The 26,417-nt window shown below is 42.6% G+C and overlaps 1 protein-coding gene across 1 annotated transcript; it reads right to left on the bottom strand.

Moving 5' to 3' along the window:
• Window positions 1–8,046: 8,046 nt before the first annotated feature.
• LOC114564565 (uncharacterized) lies at window positions 8,047–21,679 on the bottom strand. The gene is made up of 6 exons (XM_028591973.1): window positions 21,612–21,679; window positions 21,389–21,496; window positions 20,828–20,948; window positions 13,974–14,185; window positions 13,528–13,664; window positions 8,047–9,050 (listed from the first exon to the last, which is right to left on the bottom strand). The coding sequence occupies exons 2-6, from the start codon at window positions 21,456–21,458 to the stop codon at window positions 8,961–8,963; spliced, it is 630 nt and encodes a 209-aa protein (XP_028447774.1). The 5' UTR covers window positions 21,459–21,496; window positions 21,612–21,679; the 3' UTR covers window positions 8,047–8,960.
• Between the last annotated feature and the right edge of the window lie 4,738 nt (window positions 21,680–26,417).

Below are 26,417 nucleotides of genomic sequence, written 5' to 3'. Positions count from 1 at the left end.
TCATTTTGAATACTGGTTTTGGTTGTTTTGTCACTCTTGTTGGTTAAACTGTGTGTTTCTCTTTCCCTCCAGGCAGCTCCACACAACCACGAACATCCTCCTTCTCTCTCTGGCTGTCTCAGACCTTCTAGTGGGCCTTGTGCTGATGCCTTTAGAAGTTCTCAGAAAAACATCCTGCTGGTATCTTGGTGAAGTTGTATGTGCTACATATACTCTTCTTTCCATCAGCATTCCCTCAGCCTCAATAGGTAACATCGTGCTCATATCAGTTGACCGTTATGTGGCTATTTGTGACCCTCTGCATTACAACACTAAAGTCACTGCGAGAAGAGTTAAATTCTCTGTTTGTCTGTGTTGGCTCTGTTCTGTTTTCTACAGCCTTCTCTATGTAAAGGATCTTCCGACTCAAACAGAGAGGAATAAATACTGCTACGGAGCATGTTGGTTGATAAGTGATGACATCTCAATGTTGTTTGATCTTTTTGTTACCTTTCTTGTTCCAGTTACTGTCATCGTAGCTCTGTATCTGAGAATATTTGCCGTGGCTGTGTCTCAGGCCCGAGCCATGCGCTCTCACATTGCAGCTGTCACACTCCAGCATTCAGTGACTCCAAAGGCAAAGAAATCAGAGCTGAAAGCAGCCAGGAATCTTGGTGTTCTTGTACTTGTGTTTCTAATATGTTTCAGCCCATATTACGTCGTAACATGGGTAGATTACAACTGGATTAGAGCTTTAATTGGACCGTTTATACTCATTCTGTATTTTTTTAACTCTTGTCTGAACCCTGTGATCTATGCCTTCTTGTACCCGTGGTTTCGAAAAGCAGTTAAACTCATTGTTACTCTTCAAATACTGCAGCCTGGCTCCTCTGAGACCAACATGCTGTAGAGGGACTAAGTGTGTTGGAATGAATGTGTTCCTGCTGTTCAGTGAGTGAGTTATCAAAAACAGAAAGTGAAGATATGATAACCCGTCAATTAAAAGACCTGTGCTTCAGCTATTGCTTGTTGTGCACTTTTCCTCTCTGCAAAGAGTCATAAGCACCATATATTGTCTCTCGTTAATCACCCGGTTTAATGCAAGCTTTAAATTCACTGACGCTCATGAAGGGTGTTTTCATCCAAGGGATCCCTTTAGGTCTCATTACTAAAGGACTAAACCAAGCACTTTGTGAGTACGCTGAAACATGGTAACCTGTCATATAATATAAAACAAGTGGTGCAGTGTGATTGATGGTTACTTTATTACTTCATTAACGTTACTTTATTTTGGAAATTGTTATTTGATATAGTGATTTTTGTCTTAAAACTTTCATATTTGTTTGCTGTGATTTTTTCCCTTATGTTTGCTGTGGATTCATTTATGATATTGTTTGCTGTGGATTAACTTTTATATTGGTTGCTGTGATTTTTCCCTTGTTTGCTGTGATGTTGCTGGACAATTGATTCAGAAAGGACAGCTCATCCCTCTAAAAACACATTTCCTCGGTTCCTCTCTCCTCCCATGATTTCCTCACGTCTCGGTGGGAGGTACTAAGACGCAAGGAAGGGAGGCTAGTGAGGGAGTCGAGGAGGCAATTTAAGCGACATGAGATGCAGCCCATGGACACTATCCTCTCTGTGCTAAACACTGCTAAATGAATTTCAATCAGGAGAGACTGCGTTGCAGATATGCAATGATTTATTTGTAAGCTACATACAAAATATGAAATGTACAAAGTCTTTGGACATTAGACCCCATCGTATCAAATATGTTTTAAAGGGGTAGAGAAACCCAGACATATCCCCCGATGGAGTCTAGACACTGGTGGTGGTGGTAAAGGAGCACAAAGACCGAATCGAAGGCGTCAATGGGAGCGGTCAGCTGGACGAAGACCCAGGGTACTGTGGGTGAAGATGACTGGAGGTGGAGCAAGGGGAGGACGAGGGTCGCACTCTTTGCCTGAAATGACAACTGACAACCGCACGGGAGAGAATAGATTTAAAGCAGGGATGTTATGCTGCGATTAGGGTTGGGTACCGAAACCCGGTTCCACTATGGAAGCGGTTCCTACGCAATCGGTAGGAATCGGACCGGATTAAAACGCTAATTTTGGTTCCTCATTTCGGTTCCACTCAATGTGTCAACTGAAATATTTTCCCTCGGTCACTCCAAAAAGGACGTAAAAATATCACACTTTCTCTTTCTTATTGTATATTTAAGAACTTTAAAACATTAATATATTGTTAAATTTAAATAGTTTTCAATAAAATAAAAAAAGAACTATAAAAGAGCCTTTCTTTGTGTATTTATTTTTATTGTTTTCGTAACAAAGAAGTAGAAACATAGTAACAATAGATGGTGGTGTTACACAAAGCAGAACAGGTTACTTAACAGGAGCTGTCGACATGTGACGAGCAGGACATAAGACCAAGGGAATGGCACAGCGACAGGGTAGCACGAGTTTAGTTTTTAGACATCAAATCGAGGAAAGGTTGCCAGATTTTAAAAAATAGTTCCTCTTTAGCAGACATGATGTACCTGATTTTCTCCAAATGTAGGACATTACCCAGCTGCCTCAGCCACATTACAAATGTAGGAGACCTTTCAGATTTCCAAGATTGTAAAATCAGCTTTCTGGCTAACAATGTTGAGAGCGAAATAGCCTTGGCTTCACAATTACTCCTCACACTATCTGGATTGGCCACACCGAACAATGCGGTGAGTGCGTCTGGGTAACATGGATGATTAAAGGCCTCAGAGAAGAACTCAAACAAGGAGCTCCAGAATGATTGTAACTTGTGACACGACCAGAATAAGTGGGTTAGTGTTCCTACCTCACTCCGACATTTAATGCATTGGGATGACACTTCCGGAAATATTTTCTGCAATCTGGAGGGAGAATAATGTAGTCTATGTACTACCTTGAATTGTATCAAGCTATGTCTTGCATTGATTGAGCTATTATGAACATTCTTAATACAATACTCCCACATCTCATCTGAGAATTCCATATCTAATTCTCTCCCCCAAGCCTCCTTAAATGGGTCTGACAATGTGTTATTCACATTCTGTATGATACCATAGAATTTAGATATAGCACCCCTTGTATATGGTTTGATTTGAGAAAAACTATCTAATACTACATGCTGTGGTTTACGTTCATATTGCGAAACATGAGTCCTCACAAAATGTCTCAACTGTAGGAAACGAAAAAAGGGTATAGGGTTATCATTATACATGTGCTTCTTAATCTTTACTGGACTATTAATAAGAGCAGGTAGAGAGGTGCGTTGACAGGAGAGGTGTTCAATTTGCAGCCACGCAGGCATCTCATCCGAATTGTTGCCTGGTAGACACCCCAACCAAAATGAAAAGATATTTAAATTTGCAGCCAGGTAATATGATTTAAATTGAGGCAGGCCGAGACCTCCCTCGGACCGGCTTTTAATAAGATGTTTCTTTGAGATCCTAGGTATTTTGCCGGACCAAATAAAGGATGATATAATTGAATCCAGCTGTCTGAAGTGATTTTGAGGGATACATACAGGGATTGATTGAAATATATAAAGGAACCTAGGCAAGGCCACCATTTTGATGGCGTTGATTCGCCCTACCATTGATATAGGTAAGGTGTTCCAGAACTGTATATTCCTCTCCAACTGCTTAATTTTCACATCCCAGTTATGACGTAGTAGCTGACTCAACTTCCTTGTGACTATAATACCCAGACTTGTGAACTTATCTGATACAATTCTGAATGGAGTTGTCTCAAGGAATGCCATATCTACTAGGTTTGACAATGGCATTAGTTCACTTTTCCCCCAATTTATCTTGTATCCTGAAAATGAGCCAAATTTATTTATTAGCTGCAGCAGTGGAGATATAGAGGCTTTGGGATCTGAAATAAATAATATAACGTCGTCTGCGTAGGCCGAGATCTTGTGATGAATTCCTAAATGTGTTATAGGGTGTATTTCGGGGCTAGAGCGTATACAGGAGGCTAAGGGTTCCAGAGCAAGAGCAAAGATAAATGGAGACAGAGGATCACCTTGGCGTGTCCCTCTATAAAGCCGAAAAGGACCTGATTTATTTAGGTTTGTGACTACAGAGGCCTTGGGTTCTTTGTATAAAATCTTGATCCATTTAATGAAAGAATTGCCAAATCCAAATCTTACCAATACAGACAGCATATATGGCCACTCTACCCGGTCAAAAGCCTTTTCGGCATCGAGGGATATTATGACCGTATCTTCCTTGTCACGAAGAGGGCTATATAATATGTTAAATAGTCTTCTCATGTTGAAGTATATATGTCGATTAGGGATAAACCCTGTCTGATCTGGGTGAATGATTCTGGAAATATGATTATTGAGACGGTTAGCTAAAATTTTGCTTAACAGTTTAGTTTCCACCGGGAGAAGAGAGACAAGTCTATATGAGGAGACGTTCGTGGGGTCCCGGTCCTTTTTCAGCAGTAGAGCAATATTGCCCTGATACAGTGAGCTAGTTAAGGAGCCCACTTCCCTAGAGTGATTAAGCATACGCAGGATTAAAGGTGCCAGCAGTGAGCTGTATGCCTTATAAAATTCAACCCCGAACCCATCAGGCCCGGGAGCCTTATTATTTGGGAATTGGACTATTGCTACTTTAACTTCATCTAGAGTGATCTCCGCATCCAACTCTGCTGCTGCGTCCGGCTCAAGTTTGGGTAGATCACACTTTTCCAGGAACTCCTTAATCTCATCGTTACTAGTAGTATTGTTTGAGCTATATAGATCGCGATAAAAATCGTCGAAACATTTGTTTATTCCCTGCTGATCTGTAACAATCTGGCCTCTTTTGTTCTTTATTTGGAGAATAGCCTGTGATGCCTGAGAATGTCTCAGTTGCCTCGCCAGCAACCTATGTGGCTTATCGCCTAACTCAAACAGTCTCTGTCTTGAGCTCATCATTTGAGAACATACACGTTTAGAGAGTATGGTGTTGTACTCACACTTCAACTTAGTGATCTCACCCAAGGTGCTTGTTATTGGAGTAGACTGGTAGGACTGTTCTAGCCGGCGAAGGTCCACCTCCATGTCTTTCAAAGCTGCATTCGGCTTTTTACTTTTCCAAGAAGTATATGAAATAATATGCCCCCTCATGACTGCTTTCAAACTTTCCCATAAGACCGAATCATCAACATCCCCCTTATCATTTGAGCCGAGAAAAAACTTGATGTGCTCCTCCATACGTTTGTGAAAAACTTCGTCTTTCAGTAGGGCAGCATCGAAGCGCCAATTTTTGCAGCCATTTGTGCTCAAGTTTGCCACTCTCAGGGTTAAGGAAAGAGGACTATGATCTGAGACTAAAACGGGGTGATAGGTAACATCAACCACCGCTGGAATAAGTTTAGAGTCGAGAAAAAAATAATCGATGCGGGAGTAAGATTTATGCACTGGAGAGAAGTAAGAGAACTCTCTGCTAGTAGGAAACAACAATCTCCATATATCCACCATGTTTAGGTTTTTGAGGACTGTATTTAAACACTGTCCTGATTTTGATTGTTGCAAAGATTTTGAGAATTTCTTATCCAGTCTCACATCGAGAACACAGTTCATATCCCCCCCGACTATGACATTTGTTTGGTCTATATGTGGGATGGAGTTGAATACATCTCTAAAGAACTCTGGACAATCAAGATTCGGACCATATATATTCACAAAAGTCACTGGAGTGGAGAACAGGCAGCCAGACACAACTAGAAAACGGCCATTGGGGTCTGCTATTGTCTTATTCTGAACAAAAGGTATGTTCTTCCTAAACAAAATTGCCACTCCTCTGGCCTTAGCTCCAAAATTAGCCTGATACACCTGGGCCAGCCAGCTGGCACGTAGCACCAACTGGACTGAGCGTTTGGCATGAGTCTCTTGTAATAGAACAACATCAGGGTTCAATGATTTAAGATGAGCAAGAACCTTAGCCCTCTTCACCGGATTACCCAGGCCTTTTACATTCCAGCTTAATATCTTAACCGTGCCACTGTGTGACTTGCTGCTGATATTATGTGCCATTTATATCCCCGTCAACATGTTTTCTCACTGTCAACATCCTAACATGACATATGACCATTATACCACCAACATAAACCATGAACAGTTTGAACGCCCTGAACACCTTAGCCCCCCATCCCTCTAAACTTGACAGGCTTCCCCAACTGAAACCCGTTACAAAATTCCCTAATGTCCTTTGGTGCGTAGGCATCGCTCCTTTCCCTCCCGGGCTCCGCTCGAAAGTCTCAATTGAAAGTACATATTCATCCCTTCAGAGAGAATAGAAAAAAAAGAAAAAAAAAAAAAAAAAAAAAAAAAAAAAAAAGTGCAGACAAGGAGCAACACACTTTGCGGTCAAGAGCAATTATAGATCGAGCTGGATAAAACCAGAATATTTACTGGTGACCGTTAATTTAAGAGGAGGAGGCGGATAACTTATCACGGAGAAAGTGATCTGCTTCATCGGGGCTGTTGAAGATCCTGGTGGCACCATCCACGGTCACACGGAATCTAGCCGGGTGAAGAAAGCCGTAGCGGAGGCCGGCCGCCCTGCATGTCTTGCGGACTTCATCAAACACTCTACGCTGGCTAAGAACCTCTGCTGTCAGGTCCGGAAAGATGAAAAGCTTCCACCCGTTGTATTGTAGCTGAGATTTCTGTGCGGCAAGTTTGAGGATGAGCTCCCGGGTCTGGCAGTAGTGGAGTCTGACGATAAACGGCCGAGGGCGAGCTCCGTCCGCCGACCTCGGACCCAAGGAGCGGTGTGCTCGGTCCACAACCAACGTCGGATTTGTGAAGTGTTCAGCCCCGAGCAGAGATGGGAGCAACTTGGTGATAAACTCCACCGGTTTACCCTTCTCCGCTCCTTCGGGGATACCGATAATTCTGACGTTCTGGCGTCTCGACCGGGATTCCAGGTCCGCCAGTTTCTTACGATGTTCATTCAGACCGTCTTGCAGGTTTTTGCACAGAGACTCCAGTGAAGTTAGCTTGCTATCATGCTCATTCACGGCTCCCTCCAATTCACGTACCTTCCCTGTCACAGTAGCCAGAGTAGCTTGCATGGCGTTCATAGTGTCTGAAATGACCGTGAGTTTGGACGTGACGTTTTGGTTCAAAGAGGTGATGGCACTCATGAGGTCTGCCGTGGATGGTTCCGACACCATGCACGAGGAAGCTGCGCCCAAGCTAGCTTCGTTTAGCTCGGTAGCTAATTCTCCGACCGCCTCACCCGTAACACCGAGTCCATCAGGCGTTTTGTCGATCTTTTCTCCTCCTTTGTTGTTCCTTGTCTTCGTCATCCTTTTATGCTGAACTTTAGCGAGATTAAAAGTATTATCACAGTGGGGAATTTATGATTAAATAAAAATCGAGCAGAGCTTCCTCGGAACACAGCTACTCCATATCTCGCTGGCCACGCCCCCCAAAAGAGCCTTTCTTTGATGTTATTTTTCAGTTTTACAAGAATCGGTTTAGGAATCAGAATCGTTTTAAAAGTACCGGTTCGGCTTCGGAATCATAAATATCCAAACGGTACCCAACCCTAGCTGTGAATGGCTTGTGAAATACATGGGTGAATCTGATTGGTTTAACTGAAAAGTAAATGCCTAGAAACATCTGTTAGAAGAGATATGATAACGTTATTGAGGTCAAAATTGAACTGAGGCTTTGTACATGGGGTGCACGCTCTGCCAGGTGAGCCTATACACGCCTGTTTAAAAGGCTTCTCCGACTAAAAAAAACTAAAACTAAACAGACAGCAAAAATGACAAAATCAGCCAATTAAAATAACAGTGAATAGGTGAAGCCACACCATATCAAACAAACAATAGTAACCGATAGTAATCAACAAGCACACCTAACTGCAGATCTAAATGGGTGTGTAAACTTATGTTTAAGAAACATTTTAAAAGAAAGTCTGCCTTCATACCAGTAAAGCCCTAAAGTGCTACAGGAGACTGGACAGAGGCCCACCAAACCTTCCCCTGGGATAAGCAGCAGGCATTAAAAATGTATCATATTAAAGAAATATCAACAATAGTATGAACTTTATTGTGCAAGTGCATGATCATAGTGACCAAAAAAGCTACGCAAATTACATAGTTTAAAATAAAGTACATTCAATACACAATGGACATAAACACAATTTAGTAACATTATTATTTATAATGTAAGTGTAAGGAATGTGGACTTCATGCATCATCAGGGAAAAAAACTAATCTATTTTGGGGAGGTTTGGGTCGTGGCAGGATGGGGCTTTATAGAAGAGCTATTTTTCATTCACTTCATTGTCAGCCTTCTTGCCTCCCTCCTGTTCTCTCTTTCCCTGGTGATAACCTTTTAATTATAGTTTGTATTTTCCTCAATTTTGCAAGATCAAATGTATTTGCTTCTGCAGCGGTCACACCATAAAGTGACGTTTGCTCGTCCATACGAAATAGGTGGTGGATAGAAGCTTGATGAGGGCCACAATATCTCCAGGAACTTCTCTTTATTTTCTCTCTACTGTTCTGTTTACTTTGCCCTGGCACCTTTGTTCACCATCATACACCATTTAGTTCAATAGAAAGTTATTGATAATGTAAAATTGTCACTGTTCACCAAAGTTGAACCACACATAAAAACCGGGGCACGGAATCCTTTGTGGGGATCATATACATGAAATCACTCAGTGTAAGCATTACAGCTTCCACTAACTTGGATGTTGAAAGCAGTATAACCAATATAATGGGTAATATCAGAGAGCACATAATGCACAATAGCAGATGGCATGGTCGCTCTAGACAGTCTTTGTCTCACCCTGCTGTTTATCTTCAGTAGTACAGTTTTCAACTAATTTAGAAAAAAACACATATTTAAAAAAAGATTGAGACAATGATACCAGCTGCATGTGTTCCCTCTCTTTACACTCAGCATGAGATCAGAGGTGAAGAAAGACGAGCCAACTACCCATAAATGTCCATAGGTTGATTCCTTGGCTGAGGAGCTTTCCTCATTTCTACATATGTGCAGTTCTCGGGCTCTCGGTTGCAGCACTAAAACACAAAAAGACAAAAGTCACACATTTGTTAAGGTTTTCTTTTCACATTTCTTATCACATGTAGCTCAATGAGTACATCCAACATTTTTAAATAATTTTATAACTCTTTCTGTTCATTTTCGGACATGTTTTGTTTTATTTATAGCTTTTATTGTATTATTTTTACATGTTCAATATAAAGCCTTCATTCATTAACAGTTCTGGAGACAGACGTATTAATCCCAATGGGCAATGATACAGACAACCATATGCTGTTCCTCTGTAGACAGGGCCATGGTAGATTTCGAAATAAAAAATAGTTGTAGCTTAATTTAGTTCAAGACTAGAAGGGCACTGGGAGAGCGCAGATCTCCACCAAGGCATGCCCTGTCTCACATTGTTGATGCAGTGTGAAGTTTCCCAGTCGGGAACACATTAATCCAATTTCCTACTCCACATTAATGCAACACAAACGCCCTATCTTGCAATGTTAACAAAAGTGTTGGGGACCAAGAGTTTGGTTAAATCTGATTTTAACCAAAAGGCCTCAGATTAAACTGACCTCTGGATACAGGACACACATGTGCTCAGAGACAAAGGAACATGTGACCAAGACAAAGGAATCTTGGCCTCCATGTAAACCCCAAAGCCGGGATAATTCACACCTCTATGCGAAATGCCAGCCAGAAGGGAAACTCCTCACAACTGGCAGGAAGTCAAATGACTACAAAAGTGTAGTTTTCACCCTTTCAAGAGTTTTGAGTCTTCCTATTGGTTCAGCGGGACCATAAACACAGCAGGTGGGTTTTAACCTATAAATAACCTGACCCTAGGAAACTCCCCGTCTTCACTTGCAACTCAGTTGCTGAAAGGAGGCGCAAGCGCTTGTGCTAAACTTCCATTTTCTGGAGAATGTGGATTTATTTCGGTGGATCCTTGAAAACACACCAGTGTTTTCATATCTGCAGTGAGAAGGAAACAACGTTTTTCTTCTCAAAGTCGACTAAACTTGCCCCTTGCTGCTTTTTTGGAGGGAAGTTTCTCCGTGGCTGCTGACGGCGCCAGGGGACCCGTTCCGTTCATTTCTGGACAGAAACAAACGGACTGAACACACCGTAAGAAGGCTTACGTCTGGGCAGAGATAAGTAGTGTGTTTATTAATGAGCAAAAGGGGTTAGCTACCATTGTTGCCATTAATGTGATCTGATTTAATCATGTACTGGTCCATATGTGATTATTAATCTGTGCTGTGAATGTATAAATTGATCACTATACTCGTTGATTTATGTTGTGTTAAGTAGCTGGGTATAACTGTAATCGCTACCTGCTTAAATCACTCCTTTCAGGAGTTTAGTTACTGTCTGCGATAGAATCGCGAAAATCAGCTGTTAGTCACTGAAGTAGTTATAGTGACGTTCTCCTCAGCAAAACCAAAAGTCTCAGTCTGTCCTAAACCACACGTTAGCCCAGACCTGAGTGGCTGAGGGGAACTGGGTCATTATCAATAACTAAAGATCAGAGTGCCCTTTTTTTTCTTTACTCTTCTTCTCTTTCTTTTCTCTCTCTAACACACACACACACGACACAGGCTAGCCGCGTAGCTCCCGAGCTAACGCTGCAGGCTAGCTTCACACGTGGAATCTGCTTATGTTCGGACAGAGCTAACTCAGGAACTAGCTACCATACCATACCGGCTAAGCGTGCGCGCTGCCTAACAACCCCCTCGGCTTCTTCAGCCCCTGCCCGTGCACCCAGCACCACTACCGCCCTCTTGAGGCTAAATAGTTTGTGCAGCTCACAAGAGTAGCCATCTTTGGAGTTGTTTGATGTGTTAGAACTACAATCGACACCGCCCCCTCCCTTTTCACTCACTCTCTCTCTCACACACACTCACACACGGACACAGACGTGTCCGCCCATGTTTTTGGTTGTGATATTGTAAAGAGGTATATGAGTTTATTATTGAAGGATTATTGATTAGCTACCGATAATTGTGACGTTAATAAATCTTATTATGCTTAATTAGTAGTTGCTTGTGATTATTTGTGTACTTGTTGTAATAATTGCTGGTCAATCAGGTCCGTGCTTGGATTCACCCCTTCCTTTAATTCCTTTTTAAAGGATTACCACAGAATGAGACTGTTCCACAGTTTGATTATTGGTCCCTGACTTGCAGGGTGGTGCCCCGTTTTTGATTGTTTGTCCATTTGATAAAGTTATTAATAACATATTCATAACTTTATTAATATTGATAAAACATCTTTGATAATTTGCCAATGATCAAATCTGTACCCTACGAGAATCCTACAAAAGTGAAAAAATAATTCGGCCCCAAGATTCAGATGTGCTTCAAAATGTAAAGGGTTCTTCCTTGGCCCCATGTTACACCCTTACACCAAGTTTCTTGAATATCGGGCCAATATTAATTCCGTAATCCTGCTGACAGACAAACAAATGGACAAACTGAACCGAAACATAACCTCCTTGGTGAAGGTAACAAACTCAAGTAGGTGTAGAGTAAAGAGATAATTTAATTTTGGCTCTAACATTATTGGAGTATATGTATGCCAAAAATGTGGTAAACTGAGGCCATAGTATTAATATGTTAGAGAAAAGTTACTGTCCTGAGATTAGGCACAGATGAAGGCTTGTTTATTAAATTGCACCAAGCCAACGTAAAATGGTAAACTAAGACTTGTAATAAGAACATGTAATATGCCCAATGTTGCAGTAACTGTAACAGAGAAGAAAAACACAACAAAGCCACATTGAACTTTTGTGTTCCTCTCCATGTGTCTCTGATTGAATTGGGATATCCTCTGTGTTATTTAATGGACTGGCCTCACCTTATTTCTTTAACAATGGCCATTGTAAACAAGTGTTTAGTGTTGTTTGGGCCACCTGTGTGTTTTTGGTCAATTAATTGAACAATTCAAACACAATTGTAAGCAACACAATACAATTTTCATAATAATAAAAATTGTATTTGCTAGTGTCCATGTTCAACTTGGAAAGCAAAATAATCTTAACAGATTTGAACAGAAACCATTTCACAGTTCATTAACAAATAAATAATAAAATAATAAATCAGTGTGTGTGACAAGCAACAGTGAACTGGCTGAGGAGGGAGAGGGTCAGCCCATTTTGCTGTAAGGATTCAGTTTAAAAAGGCCATAAAGTGACCCTAATGGTATCCACAATGGAGGTATTTTATTTATTGTCACCTATGAGTAGTATTTGCTTTGAGTCATTAACCAGAGTCAGCTGTTTCATGTTTTGTGCTGCAAAACCATGACATTTCCCGACGCGTGGTCATGAATTTATCAGGGGCTTTCCATTTAAACGTACAATATGTAACTTTCTGCCGCTAGGGGTCTCTCAACCAAAACAATGGATTGTAAACACAGACGTTTGATGACGTTTGGAAGTTGTGTGGAATTATGGGAGTTTTTATTGTTAAACACTATCGTCAATAGAATGAATCTGTTAACGTACTTATTTACCCATTCAAGTTTATTCACGTTACGTTTAGTAACGTTTCCTTATTCATGTCATGCTTATAAAATAGCTGCAGTTTCCCCAACATAATTACATTTTTCTTGATTCAATCTGTATTGGTAGCTAGTTGACCAGTTAGCTAGTGAGCCAGCAAGCTAACATTAGCAGCTAATCATTAGCCAGCAGCTAAAACCAAATTATCACAGTATATTTCACATGCCAATGTTATCTTTTGGATTTTACCGGGCGGACGGTGTTTGTTGTAACACTAGCTAGCTATTCAATGAGGCTGAGAGATGGGTGTGGGTGGGAATTGCAGGGGGAATCTCCGCGACGGCGAGGACGTTCAATGCCTGTTGTGCAGCAGCAGAACATCTCCCAGCTGTCCGATCTCCCACTTCACTTTTCTGTAATCTTAACTATTCGTTTTGGTGCTTAACCCACCTTTTATCAGGTTAATTTAGCTAGCTAACTGTAAAGACAGCTAAACGGATCGCCGATGTTGTAGCTGGGCTGCCTGGGTCTGATATTCTCGGTTTCCCGACATTCCATTAAACTATTGTAGTCCAGCCTTTACTTCCGTGAAAAACATGCGTTACTTTGTAACACACGTTATAATGCTCGCTTAGCTGCTGGAGTGGCACACCCTCATACTCTGCAACTGACTAGCTAGCTGTGCTGACCTAGCTGCTGCGCATGTGCGACTCCCAACATAGATGGATCAGAAGTGCGATGCCTCACTCTGTAGCTAAAACAGAGAGCTCAACACACTGAAGAGAGCTGCAGCAATGTGCAGTATGACTAAAATATGGTGTTTTTTGAAAATTAAACCACATAAACCTATTCTGGTACAACCTCTAAAAACAATTATGAAACTGAAAATGAGCATAATATGAGCACTTTAAGAGTTTCATGGAAAACTCTTCAGGGGCGGGACAACTGAGACAGCCAGACAAACGGAAGACATGTGGCAAGTGATAGAGACAGATAGTCACCCTCAGACTGATGTAGAAGGATGTGATGACACAGCTGTACAGAAAGATCAGAGCCAGCAGACCAATTATAATCCACCTGAGCTGATGAGACGCAGGAGGAGGTGTAGGGTGAGGTACGCAGGGCACTTCCTTTCGACCTAATTAAAGCATAGAAAGGCAATTTCCTGTACGTTATTTGGTAGATTAAGTGTTGATTGACACAGAAACATATTCTGAAAGTGGGAAAATATTGAAGCCCCTTAAATCTTGCTTTTTAAATTTGGAATATGTTTGAGTCACAAAAATGTTTCATTCAGTAACTAACAACAAAAAATGCTTGTCTTTTTACTGTTTTTCATTCAATCAAGACAGTATATTCAATATGAAAGGAGATACATATAACCATGTGTGTTGTATTTGACTTGATTTCTTCATTAGCTTGTGTTAGCCAAACGTTTTGAACATACCTGGCAGCAGTATGGTTGGTGTTCCTGTCTTGGTTGTCTCTAGATCACTTATTTTCACTGTGAACTCACACTCGTACTTCATGTTCATTGCCGTTGGCCCAATGTTGAGTATGATGAAAAGCCACTTTTTGGGATTCTCTTCAAGCATGGTAATGTTCTTACAGTCTTTCTTCCCCTTCCGGCAGAGCAGTTGTTTGACTGAGTTGTCTGTTCTAAGAGTAAGTAAGTAAATCAAGTTTATTTATAGAGTAAGTGAAGGTATGCACACATTATGTCTACCACCTAGACCAAGTCTTTAGTCTTTATTACTTGACACATTAAAGGACTAATTCAGCATTTTGAGAAATACACATATTACATTTTTTGCCAAGAGTTAGATGACAAGACTGATAGCACACCAGGTCAAGAAAAATCCACAACACAGACCATCCTAAAATTCACTTTCAACCTAGTCTTGCTTTGCCAGACCTTCCTCAACAGGGCTGCGGAAGAGGGTCTGGCTAGTCCACACAGCATTCCGGGATGGGAGAAAAAAATGTGCTCTGGTTTATTGGCGTTTCTTTAAAGGTCCCATGGCATGAAAATTTCACTTTATGAGGTTTTTTAACATTAATTTACGTTCCCCCAACTTGCCTGTGGTCCCCCAGTGGCTAGAAATGACGATAGGTGTAAACCGAGCCCTGGGTATCCTGCTCTGCCTTTGAGAAAATGAAAGCTCAGATGGGCCGATCTGGTTACCTCCCCTTTCTCTGCTTTGCCCGCCCAGAGAATTTGGCCCACCCATGAGAGAGAGACATCATGGCTTTCAAACGAGAAAAGTGTCAGTTGGTCAAAGCCACACCCCCACCCTCCACCTTGCCCCCCCTCTCTCCTCCTCAAAAGCTACAGACACAGAAATGGCACATCCTAAGGAAAGCTCATTGTGGGACTGGCTCTAGTGGCTGTTATTCTGCACCAAGGCTGAATTTCGGGAAAGAGACTTCAGATACAGTATTAGGGGACCACTAAGGTCTATATAAAAGAGACTTCAGATATAGTATTAGTGGACCACTAAGGCCTATATAAAAGCATCCAAAGAGCACCATGTTATGGGATCTTTTAACCAATCACAATCATTATGGGCAGCGGTAAGCTTTGCAGGGAGCCATGCTGCCACTGCAAAATAGCCTCAGGAAAGTGCTTGTTTTGGTGGAACTTGTGTACGTTCAAAAGTTGTTTTAGTCGTGCAACAGAAAACTCAAAAAGATTGGACAGATAGTCTAGCTAGCTGTCTGGATTTACCCGGCAGAGATCTGAGAAGCAGTTAACAGATAGTGCTCATGAATCCACAGGAGTTTGAAATTCCAACACAAAGAACGTCGTGGATATAGACCGCTCTCAACCCCACCCTCTCGTTCCTACCCCGCATTAACAAGGTTACAAAAATCTGCCTTCTTCCACCTCAAGAACATTGCCCGGCTTCGGACATTCCTGCCCTCTGCTGCTGCCGAAACACCTATCCATGCCCTCATAACCTCCAGACTTGAACACATATGACTTGATGCCATAGCATCCTCTATGGCAGTGTTACTCATTGCCCGGCTCGCAAGCCTCCTGCAGCCCGCCAATCGTTAATTTGTGGCTTGCATGGTAGTAAATAATACAGTGATAATCCTGCAGTCAATACAGATATTAAAAACAAGGAGGGCTACAACGTAACCCTAAGTCTGCTCTATTACAAATAATTTATAAAATACCCCAACAGTGGCATTACAAGATGGAAATATAGACTAGAAAAGATATTTAAATTTGCTCTGCCCTTCTGTCAATAACACTGACTCACTGCGTAGTTGTCAGTTTGTCTTTTCAGCTTTTATTGCCAAATGTGCTCTTGGATGATTAGATACACAATGGGCTAATGTAGAACAAATTGCATATTGTATGTTCAGGGATGACAGATTGATAAGCAGACATGCTATTTATGACTGGATGTAACTTTTGATACTTTGCAGTAAAAGTGGATCTCCTCTTGACTTTTTTTCCAATCAGCGTGGCTCTCATAAAAAGAAAATAATAATTTTAGCTGCTTTCCAAAAGGAGGGATTTTTGCAGTTCCTAGAACATAAAATTCCTAGAACTCTTTTTTTCTCGTGTTCTGACTGGACCAATTTGGGGATTTTTAAGTTCCTCTGGCTGTAACTCTTTCAGCTCCTACTTCAGGGCAGGGTCTTTTTGCTGTTCCCTTTTCAGCATAGGAACCTAGGTCAATGAGGGTCGAGTTTCCGGTTCAGACAGACCAACAACGGGACAATTTTCACAATTTTCGCCATCTTATTCATCACTAAATTCACTTCTGACAACGTTTTAGGCGAGAAATGAACTGTTAACATTTCGAATATCGGCAGTCTTGCGAAAATTGTCGCCAAATTGACAATTTGCCCCGGCCGCTAGCTCGCCGCTCGGCCATGTCCTGCTCAGAAACCCCGCTGTCAGCTGGAAGTCTCTCAGACCGATCTCGTAAATAAGAGGCTTTTATTTGACCGTTGACGGTTCGATTGTTTAAATATCACAACACATGTCCATCATAAGATTAACAGGAACTCGTGGTTAACTGTCTTTTCGGAGTTAAACTCCACAAGCGTGCCCTGTGGACTTGACAACCTCGCTGTCCGGTTTTTTTTTTTTTTTTTGGTGCTTCTCCGTGAACCATTACCTTATCGTGGTGGAGAGGTTTGTGTGTCTCTGTGAACCTGAGGGCTGTGTTGTCTGGAGCTTTGTGCTCCTGGTAGGGTCTCCCAAGGCAAAGTGGTCTCAGGTGAGGGGCCAGACAAAGAATGGTTCAAAAACCCTATGGAAAAACAAGGTAGAGATGGAGTGACCCTGCCCGGAGGAAGCCCGGGGCCCCCGTCTGGAGCCAGGACAGACGGCGGGCTCGTCGGCGAGCGCCTAGTGGCCAGGTTTGCCACGGAGCCCGGCCGGGCACAGCCCGAACAAGCTACGTGGCTCCCATCTCTCCAGCCCATGGGCCCACCAACTGTGGGAGGAACCGCTGAGGTCGGGTGCACTGCCACATGGGTGGCAGTGAAGGTCAGGGGCCTCGACGGACCAGACCCGGGTGGCAGACGCTGGCTCTGGGGACGTGGAACGTCACCTCTCTGTGGGGGAAGGAGCCAGAACTGGTGCGGGAGGTGGAGCGCTACCGGTTAGATCTGGTGGGGCTTACTTCTACACACAGTCTCGGTTCTGGAACCGTACTCCTGGATAGGGGTTGGACTCTTTTCTTCTCCGGAGTTGCCCAGGGTGTGAGGCGCCGGGCGGGTGTGGGGATACTCACAAGCCCCCGGCTGAGCGCCGCTACGTTGGAGTTTACCCCAGTGGACGAGAGGGTCGCCTCCCTATGCCTGCGGGTTGTGGGGGGGAAAACTCTGACTGTTGTTTCTGCATATGCACCAAACAGGAGTTCGGAGTATTCGGCCTTCTTGGAGACCTTGAGTGGAGTCCTGCATGGGGCGCCAGTGGGGGACTCCATTGTTCTGCTGGGGGACTTCAACGCACACGTGGGCAATGATGGAGACACCTGGAGAGGCGTGATTGAGAGGAACGGCCTCCCTGATCTAAACCAGAGTGGTTGTTTGTTGTTGGACTTCTGTGCTAGTCATGGATTGTCTATAACAAACACCATGTTCGAACATAGGGATGTTCATAAGTGTACCTGGTACCAGAGCACCCTAGGCCGAAGGTCAATGATCGATTTTATAATTTTTTCATCTGATCTGAGGCCGTATGTTTTGGGTGAAGAGAGGGGCAGAGCTGTCAACCGATCACCATCTGGTGGTGAGTTGGGTCAGGGGGTGGGGGAAGACTCTGGACCGACCTGGTAAGCCCAAACGTGCAGTGCGGGTAAATTGGGAACGTCTGGAGGAGACCCCTGTCCGACAGACTTTCAACTCACACCTCCGGCGGAGCTTTTCGTGCATCCCTGTGGAGGCTGGGGGCATTGAACCCGAGTGGACGATGTTCAAAGTTTCCATTGCTGAAGCTGCGGCGAGGAGCTGTGGTCTTAGGGTCTTAGGTGCCTCAAGGGGCGGTAACCCACGAACACCGTGGTGGACACCGGTGGTCAGGGAAGCCGTCCGACTGAAGAAGGAGTCTTTCCGGGATATGTTATCCCAGAGGACACCGGAGGCAGTTGCAGGGTACCGAAGGGCTGCAGCCTCTGCCGTGAAAGAGGCAAAGCAGCGGGTGTGGGAGAAGTTTGGAGAAGACATGGAGAAGGACTTTCGGTCGGCACCAAAGTGCTTCTGGAAAACTGTTCACCACCTCAGGAGGGGGAAGCGGGGAACCATCCAAGCTGTGTACAGTAAGGATGGGACACTGTTGACCTCAACTGAGGAGGTAATAGGGCGGCAGAGCTGGAGGATAACGGGGGATTGTCGTTGATTTCCCAGGCGGAAGTCACTGATGTAGTCAAACAACTCCACAGTGGCAAAGCTCCTGGGATTGATGAGATCCGTCCAGAAATGCTCAATGACCGGGTCCCCCGGGAGATACTGTGGGAGGTGCTGCGGGAGTATGGGGTGAGGGGGTCTCTACTCAGGGCCATCCAATCTCTGTACGACCAAAGTGAGAGCTGTGTCCGCGTTCTCGGCAGTAAGTCGGACTCGTTTCAGGTGAGGGTTGGCCTCCGCCAGGGCTGCGCTTTGTCACCAATCCTGTTTGTAATATTTATGGACAGGATATCAAGGCGTAGTTGGGGTGGGGAGGGGTTGCAGTTCGGTGGGCTGGGGATCTCATCGCTGCTCTTTGCAGATGATGTGGTCCTGATGGCATCATCGGCTTGTGACCTTCAGCACTCACTGGATTTGTTCGCAGCTGAGTGTGAAGCGGTTGGGATGAGGATCAGCACCTCTAAATCGGAGGCCATGGTTCTCAGCAGGAAACCGATGGAATGCCTTCTCCAGGTAGGGAATGAGTCCTTACCCCAAGTGAAGGAGTTCAAGTACCTTGGGGTTTTGTTCGCGAGTGAGGGGACAATGGAGCGGGAGATTGGTCGGAGAATCGGCGCAGCGGGTGCGGTATTACATTCAATCTATCGCACTGTTGATTTAAAAGAGAGCTGAGCCAGAAGGCAAAGCTCTCGATCTACCGGTCAGTTTTCATTCCTACCCTCACCTATGGTCATGAAGGCTGGGTCATGACCGAAAGAATGAGATCCAGGGTACAAGCGGCCGAAATGGGTTTCCTCAGGAGGGTGGCTGGCGTCTCCCTTAGAGATAGGGTGAGAAGCTCAGTCATCCGTGAGGAGCTCGGAGTAGAGCCGCTGCTCCTTTGCGTCGAAAGGAGCCAGTTGAGGTGGTTCGGGCATCTGGTAAGGATGCCCCCTGGGCGCTTCCCTAGGGAGGTGTTCCAGGCACGTCCAGCTGGGAGGAGGCCTCGGGGAAGACCCAGGACTAGGTGGAGGGATTATATCTCCAACCTGGCCTGGGAACGCCTCGGGATCCCCCAGTCGGAGCTGGTTAATGTTGCTCGGGAAAGGGAAGTTTGGGGTCCCCTGCTGGAGCTGCTCCCCCCGCGACCCGACACCGGATAAGCGGACGAAGATGGATGGATGGATGGATGGATGGATGGACTTTTTTGGTGTATTTGTTTTCTGATTTTAACACTATAAAGACCGTTGCCGTGCTTGCATCACTCCCTTACCCCTCCTATAGTCCCTATGGCCGCCTGGTCAGTGCGAATGCGAATTGAAAAAACGGTTTTGGGGGAGAGTAGTTAGTAGAACTGCTTAGAAGTGGACTTTTCCTATAACTACGTTCCTGTAACTACCTGGTCGGAAAGCGGCTAATGAAGACCACTGCTCTATGGTTTACCATACAAGAACCTCAATCAACTTTGCCACCCACATGCTCACTGGCACCCACTGCAGAGACCACATCCCCCCTGTCCTTCAAGACCTCTACTGGCTTCGGGTTAAACACCAGATTCCCCACCTCTCCGACCTCTATACCCCCACCCGACCCCTCAGGTCTGCAGACACCAACCTGCTGCCAACCATCCGGACCAAGCGCAGAACCTGGGGCCTATGCAGCTGCTGCCCTCTCCCTGTGGAACGCCCGCCCTATCCGAGACCACATATCCGAGGGGCCAACACCCTGCCCATCTTTAAAAAGTCCCTGAAACCTAGCCAGCTAGCCCAGGCTCCTAACTATCTACTCATTCTTTTTTTTCTTTTTTTTGTGTTATTTTATTCTGCTCTACCTAGAAAAGTAGTACCTAGAAAAGTGCTATATAAATTAGATTTATTTTTATTATACAGCTCATGAAACAGCAAAAAGATGTTTTTAAATTTCGCTTTTTTAGTACAAATTAAACAAACTAGATGTAAAGTGTTATATAGTTATTTACATGTGCTGATTTTGCTAACTCTGGACAGAGCTAGGTCAGCCTTTTCCTCCTGTTTCTAGTCACTCCATGAGAGTGGTATCAATCCTCTCATCTAAACTCTCAGCATTTCCCAAAATGCTGGACTATTATTATAACATTTAGTGGCTGCTAACATTGTGATGTGGTTCTACACTAACACAGTCAGTGTTTTTTGTTCTTGCACTTGTTGGGTAATTAAGTGGCTTCAAACTTGCAGCGAGCGTGTTTATACAGATAAGGTGATGCCGTGAAATTTTGGTTATTTGTTTTGGCATAAAATTGAGTTGCCAGTTGGTCAAACCCCCACAAATACAAACATAAACATCTGTCTAATTGGCCTCTTTTAAACATTTCATGCTGCAATTGAGGACATTATGTTTGTAATATGTTTACCCAGTTAAAGATAATGAAACGAACTGTAACTAATTAAAGGACACCAGCAGGATACATACAGTGATATGCCTTTGAGTCCAACATCTTCGACAGTCTGGACATCTGCGTTGTGTTCACAGGTGACTGAGGCTGACCCATCGGGGTTTACGGTCTGACTCTGTGGCTGAATCACCTCAAAGCCTGATCAATGAAAACACATCAAGCTTATCCCTTAGGATTTAGGAAGCTTTTCTTTTCATGGTTAATATTCACTTTCATTTGGATTTCATTTAAAAAGTTAATGTTTTCAGTCAGCACTTCTTTTTATTTTAATAGATTGTTGAACAGTGTCTAGATATATTCTTTATCAGTGTGTTAAAACAGTGACCGTGGCTTCTGTGTGTCAGAACTACAAATGACTACAAATTATTTAACCACATATGTAGAAACTGTATGAACTCAGCCTGTATGAAAAAAAAGCTTTGTAAAGCATTTCGTTGGAACTTTAGGTAAATTATTATTATTGTGAGTTGTATTGTTATTATTATAATATAACAAATCTAAGAATTAAAAGTTTGAAATTAAGAAAAACAACTACGTTAGTTCCTATAGACACTCGATAGTGAAATGGTGAGTCCTACCATGGCTCGATTGTAGGATGAAGCCCAGATAAATTGTGAAGTTGATGATGTTGAAGCCGCAAGCTGTCATCTCAGCGTGTCTGCTCCTTTTCGCTCTGTGGTGAAAACCTGTCAACATATCACAGTAAAATAGACGCCAACATCACAGAAACCTCATTCTGATACTAGTCTCTATTAAACAGGAAAAAGGAAATTTTGAGGTTGGTATTGATGCTGAGCTAACCGGATTTTGTGTTTCTATGGTGTCTCTGTGATGAAGCCACACTCAGTTATCAACTGTCACTGAAACAGTTGATGCTTGTGTAGTTTCTGCGGGCGACTCTCTTTCCTGTAGCTAATTTTTAACATTTTTTTACAGACCATCAAGTGTAAATGACACCACTTCCTGTACAGAAGGAAAATATATTTGTTTGAGAATATTTTTTGAATTTACAAGTTAGGGGCACAACTGTGGTGTTTGACTGTTTGTACCAGAGTATGTTACCAGTTGTATGTCGGCCTTCTTGGACTTGACAAGCCTTGGCTTCTTCTTATCCCTTTTCTAACGGGTCTAGTGTTTGTTATGTTGTTATTAAATCAGTCGAAATAAAGATTAAGCTATAAGAATGTGGCTATATGTGTGTGTGTTATGTTGTTATTAAATCAGTCGAAATAAAGATTAAGCTATAAGAATGTGGCTAAATGTGGCCACATCTGGCCCAGACCTTCTTTGCTAAAAAAAAAAGGCCTACATCAGGAATTGATAGTTGCCAATTAATTTCCATGTTGTTTGACTTTTCACTTAATTAATTTATGAGGACTATGGTTAACTGCTCCTCAGATCTCTGCAGGGGGGGAGATAGAATGCAAAACCGATTTTACCATTGAATAACGACAGTTTGGAGGGTAAATAGGACATACATAGAACCTCAAAATCCCATTGACACCTCTTTCCTCTGCAAATCTCACAATTTGAAACTGCTGCTGAAAACGGGTGAATCTGAACAAAGCTAAAAGTTGACGTCAACTTCTCAAATCCTTTTTGGCTCTACCTTCTATCTTTGTAACACCCCAAAATTTACATAGGCCACTAACTGATCTGAGGTCAGTTAGTCTTCTAAATCTAGGTCGTGCAGATCTCTGCTATTCCATTACAAAATTCACTTCTGAGACTTTTTTATGCGAGAAATCAACTAGTTAAAGCTCAAATATGGGCCGTTTTATGAAAATGTATGGCTAATTGCAAATTTGGTAAGACTGTGTAAAACTTTACAAGCTCCACAATCTGCCGGGACAGGCGGCGGCTGCTGTCCGGGTTTGCTGCCTTCCCTGTCGGCCTCTCCCACTTCGCAGACCCGCTGAGCTGGAGCTGTGTCAGGATCTCCCACACCAACTGCGCTGTGTACTTTAGGAAAGAAGAAAGTTTGGAGGTTTTGCAGGGATATTGAAAAAGAACCACAGTCGTAAATGCAGTGTTCCAGACTGTACAACGGAATAGCCTACTGGCCCAGAGAAAAGTGTTTAGAACGAGTATATCGGACGAGAGGGAGTTGTGGATCTAACGCAGCGCTGCAGAGGTACTGGCCGAGAACAGGCTTGCAGGGGTTCACTCTCCTCTCCCCGCGCTTACTAGCTAAAAAGCTGAGTTGTGATTCTTTGGTGTTTTTTTTATGTCGCAAGAGTAACGTTAGAACAACACTAGTTCTAATGAAAATGTTGAAACTTTTTTATTTTGTCGCGGCTGTTTTAGCTGCTGCGGCTCGCACCTGGGCATGTCTGAGCGTTTGTGTGTGCGTTGTGCAGCGGTGTGTGTGTGTGTCAGTGTGTGTGTGTCTGTGTTTGTGTGTGTGTGTGCTGTGCGCAGGGCAGCAGTGTGTGTGTGTGTGTGTGTGTCTGAAATATGAGACCTGCTGTCACGTCTCTAATGTGTGTGTATGGGGATTCGCTCAACCAATCAGCGCGCAGCTCATCTAAATATTCATGAACATACCATATTTGGAAGAAAAACTGTCGTTCCAAATAGAGCCATTACACAGGGATGCAAAGGGACAAAAAAATAGCACCTGGGCCATTTTCAGCCCAACCAATGTTACATGCCCTATAAGGAGACCATAAGGAACAGTGTGAAATACCCTATATAATCATTCTATCACCCCTTTAAAGGGAGTTTTTCCTCGCCACTGTCGCACTAAATGCTTGCTCTTGCGGGAATTACTGGAATTGTTGGGTCTTTGTATATTATAGAGTGTGGTCTAGACCTACTCTATCTGTAAAGTGTCTTGACATAACTCTTGTTATGATTTGATACTATAAATAAAATTGAATTGAATTGATTGAAAAGGATTATTATTAACAAGTGGGATAGGAAAGAAAATATGCGTTTTGTATTTGTTGTTGTCTGCACTTAAGATTTCCTTTGAAGAAGCTGAATTTCAATAAGATTTTAGGAAATAAATCTTAATCTAATTTGCTCCTTACTCAACCAGTCATTGCTATCTAGCTGCATGCATCTGTCCATCTTTATCAGCATGACGTTTCTTTGAAAGAAAATGAATCCTTTGATCTGATCTTGCTGAGCTCGTCAGCACTGTTAGTCCACATCCTGTTTTTCAAAGTTTGTTTTTCTTTGAAATCGTTGTGCGTGAGTCTTTGAGACAAGTAGAAACCACAGACACAATCCGTACTAGAAACCTAAAATACAAAAGATCATATTCAATGTCCTTCTGTCAATAATACTTGGTTTTTCTTATTTCCGTTTTGGTTTTGGCCTTACAGCCAAATCATCTTTCTTTTAATCCTGCTTCACACTTTGTATTACAGTAGTCAGTATTAGAAAGTCCACTACTTTGGTCCAGACTGAAATATCTCAACACCTACTGGATGGATTGCCATTATATTTTGTAGATAAAAGATATTAGCTAGGGCTCCAGCCCCAAATTTGTTTTTCTCTAAAGCCGCAAATCTTTTAGGGTTTTGAAATAACTTCACTTTGTGTCATTTCCCCCTCAGTATCTCTGACTGGACCCGCAAATCAGTGGAGCAAAAGTTCTATTACAGGGGAAATATCTCCATTCATTCTGTGAACTCTACTCCAGCATAATGTAACAAAAATTGGTTTTAGGACCATTAGTGCTGTTTACGCCAAATTCCTACCCTACCTTTGTTATGTAGCCTGACTTAAAAAATAGAACCATCAGACAATATTTGCCTCTTTTTAAGTGGCAGGAATTAAAATAAGTCATCCTAAACATTTGTTGTATTTGGTTTCAGAATGAAGCAGATAGTTGGAGAACAATTATATATAATAGGATGTCAGGTCTACAGGATGTTTTGTTTCCTTGGCAACTATCATGTTTTTTCTAAATGATGTACAGATTTTTAGGCATTCTATTATCTCAAATGGCTTACAAAAAAGTATGCCCTCCCCCCCCTCCTGAAAATGTCTGCTATTATCCCCATATTTAAACAATGTCACATCTCCCCTCTCTCTTTGACAGCTTTTCACGCTGCCTTCAAGTGTGCCTGCACCAAACAGATATAAACACTTTCGATTTTCCAACGTGGTCAAACAGCATGTCCAACAAACTTCTAATCGAGCACAACTCGACCTTATGGCTCTACATACTTATGGCAGGTAGAGAAACAGGAAATCTGTACTGTGTCACTGTGGTTGGAATACAGCAAGACAGGAACCTGAATGTCACATCTGTAATATAGGGCGACGTTTATTGCTTGACAAAAATATCAGCTATTAAATTAAATCTCAAGCTGAATCTGCAACCACTTTGGCTTATGATTAGTTTCTGTTTCTGTTTGTCTGTGAATATCTCTGTGGTTTATATTTCTGTGAAATGTGGCTAACATGTGACATTCCTCAAAAGTGATCATCGAAAGCCCCACTAGCAGCCTCTAGAGTCTGCCGGGTTTTATTACAAGTGTTCAAATGATACTATTTAGGATTTTTCTGTGGCAAACAAATTCAGAATGTGGCACACAAGGAAATGTCCCAGGGTGATTGTAATCAAAATGGTTCATCCTCTGGGGGACATGAATCCGCATAGCGAGCTGGTCATCACATTTAGCTATTTCTCATGGAAATATTAGCCTAATGATGGTGGCAAAGTTAAAGCTTTAGTGCGTAACTCTTTTATATTAATGACAGTTATATACACAGTACATTCAAGCCATTGCCAATTGAGTTGCTAAAAAGGTCATTAAGACTATCAGCTTCACACAACTCTCTCTGTGTTTCTCAGCATAGCTATGTTCAGAAGAGCGTGGGTTAGGTTAGGTTTGGGTTAAAACGCAGTGCCCAGAATGGGTGCTACGAGGGGCACGGGCACAAGGGGACCACTGGTGTGAATAAAACACTTTAAAAAAACAACTTAAAAAATCGGGTTCGGTTAAATAAAAAAGAGGGGGCTGTTTAAAAGACGGACAGATATTAAAAGAAGGTTAAAAGAACCACTTGACAGGAAGGACAGCAGGAAATTAAAAACTTTAAATAAAAGGTCACCTCCACAACTACCCTGGTGTCTCTCCTATATACACACATACATTTAATTTAACATACTGTTAATTATGTCCTCTCTTCAACTATGGCCATGATAAAAGATACATTTAGAGGGGTGGCTTAACAGAGGTTTTGACTATATGATGTTTTGATGTTTAGATTTTAGGTTAGAAAGACATTTTCAGCTGTGCTGCGTGTGCCTTTGAAACTGTGTTTCTCCATTTGCAAATGTAAATAAATACTCAAAGACCAAACTTTGGTTTAATTCTCAAACAGTCGTTATTTTTTTTGATTTTATCATGAATATCACTAACCCTGCTGCTTCAAGGAAAACTTCCACCACAACACACATATCCACATATATATATACATACACACACACACACACACACATGCATACACACATATGTACAGTCGTGTAATAAATAAATAAAAATATAAAAAGCCTGGTGTCCCAATATAAAATAAATTCTATCCCAATATTAAAACCATGTTATTTAAATATTAGCAATAGACAAAAATACAATCAAATTCTAA

Source organism: Perca flavescens, chromosome 11 (genome assembly GCF_004354835.1).
Source record: "Perca flavescens isolate YP-PL-M2 chromosome 11, PFLA_1.0, whole genome shotgun sequence".
NCBI lineage: Eukaryota > Metazoa > Chordata > Actinopteri > Perciformes > Percidae > Perca > Perca flavescens.
Note: the sequence above shows the minus strand (reverse complement) of the source record. Positions and strands in the feature narration are given on the sequence as shown.

What these genes read in the sequence shown, in the direction of transcription:
- LOC114564565 (XM_028591973.1), bottom strand. Translation starts at nt 21,458, where the DNA reads ATGACAGCTTGCGGCTTCAACATCATCAACTTCACAATTTATCTGGGC. An exon ending in ACCAACCATACTGCTGCCAG is followed by an intron (nt 13,665 to 13,973) that starts GTATGTTCAAAA and finishes TGCTTTAATTAG; the next exon opens with GTCGAAAGGAAGTGCCCTGC. An exon ending in CCTTCTACATCAGTCTGAGG is followed by an intron (nt 9,051 to 13,527) that starts GTGACTATCTGT and finishes TTTGTGTTTTAG; the next exon opens with TGCTGCAACCGAGAGCCCGA.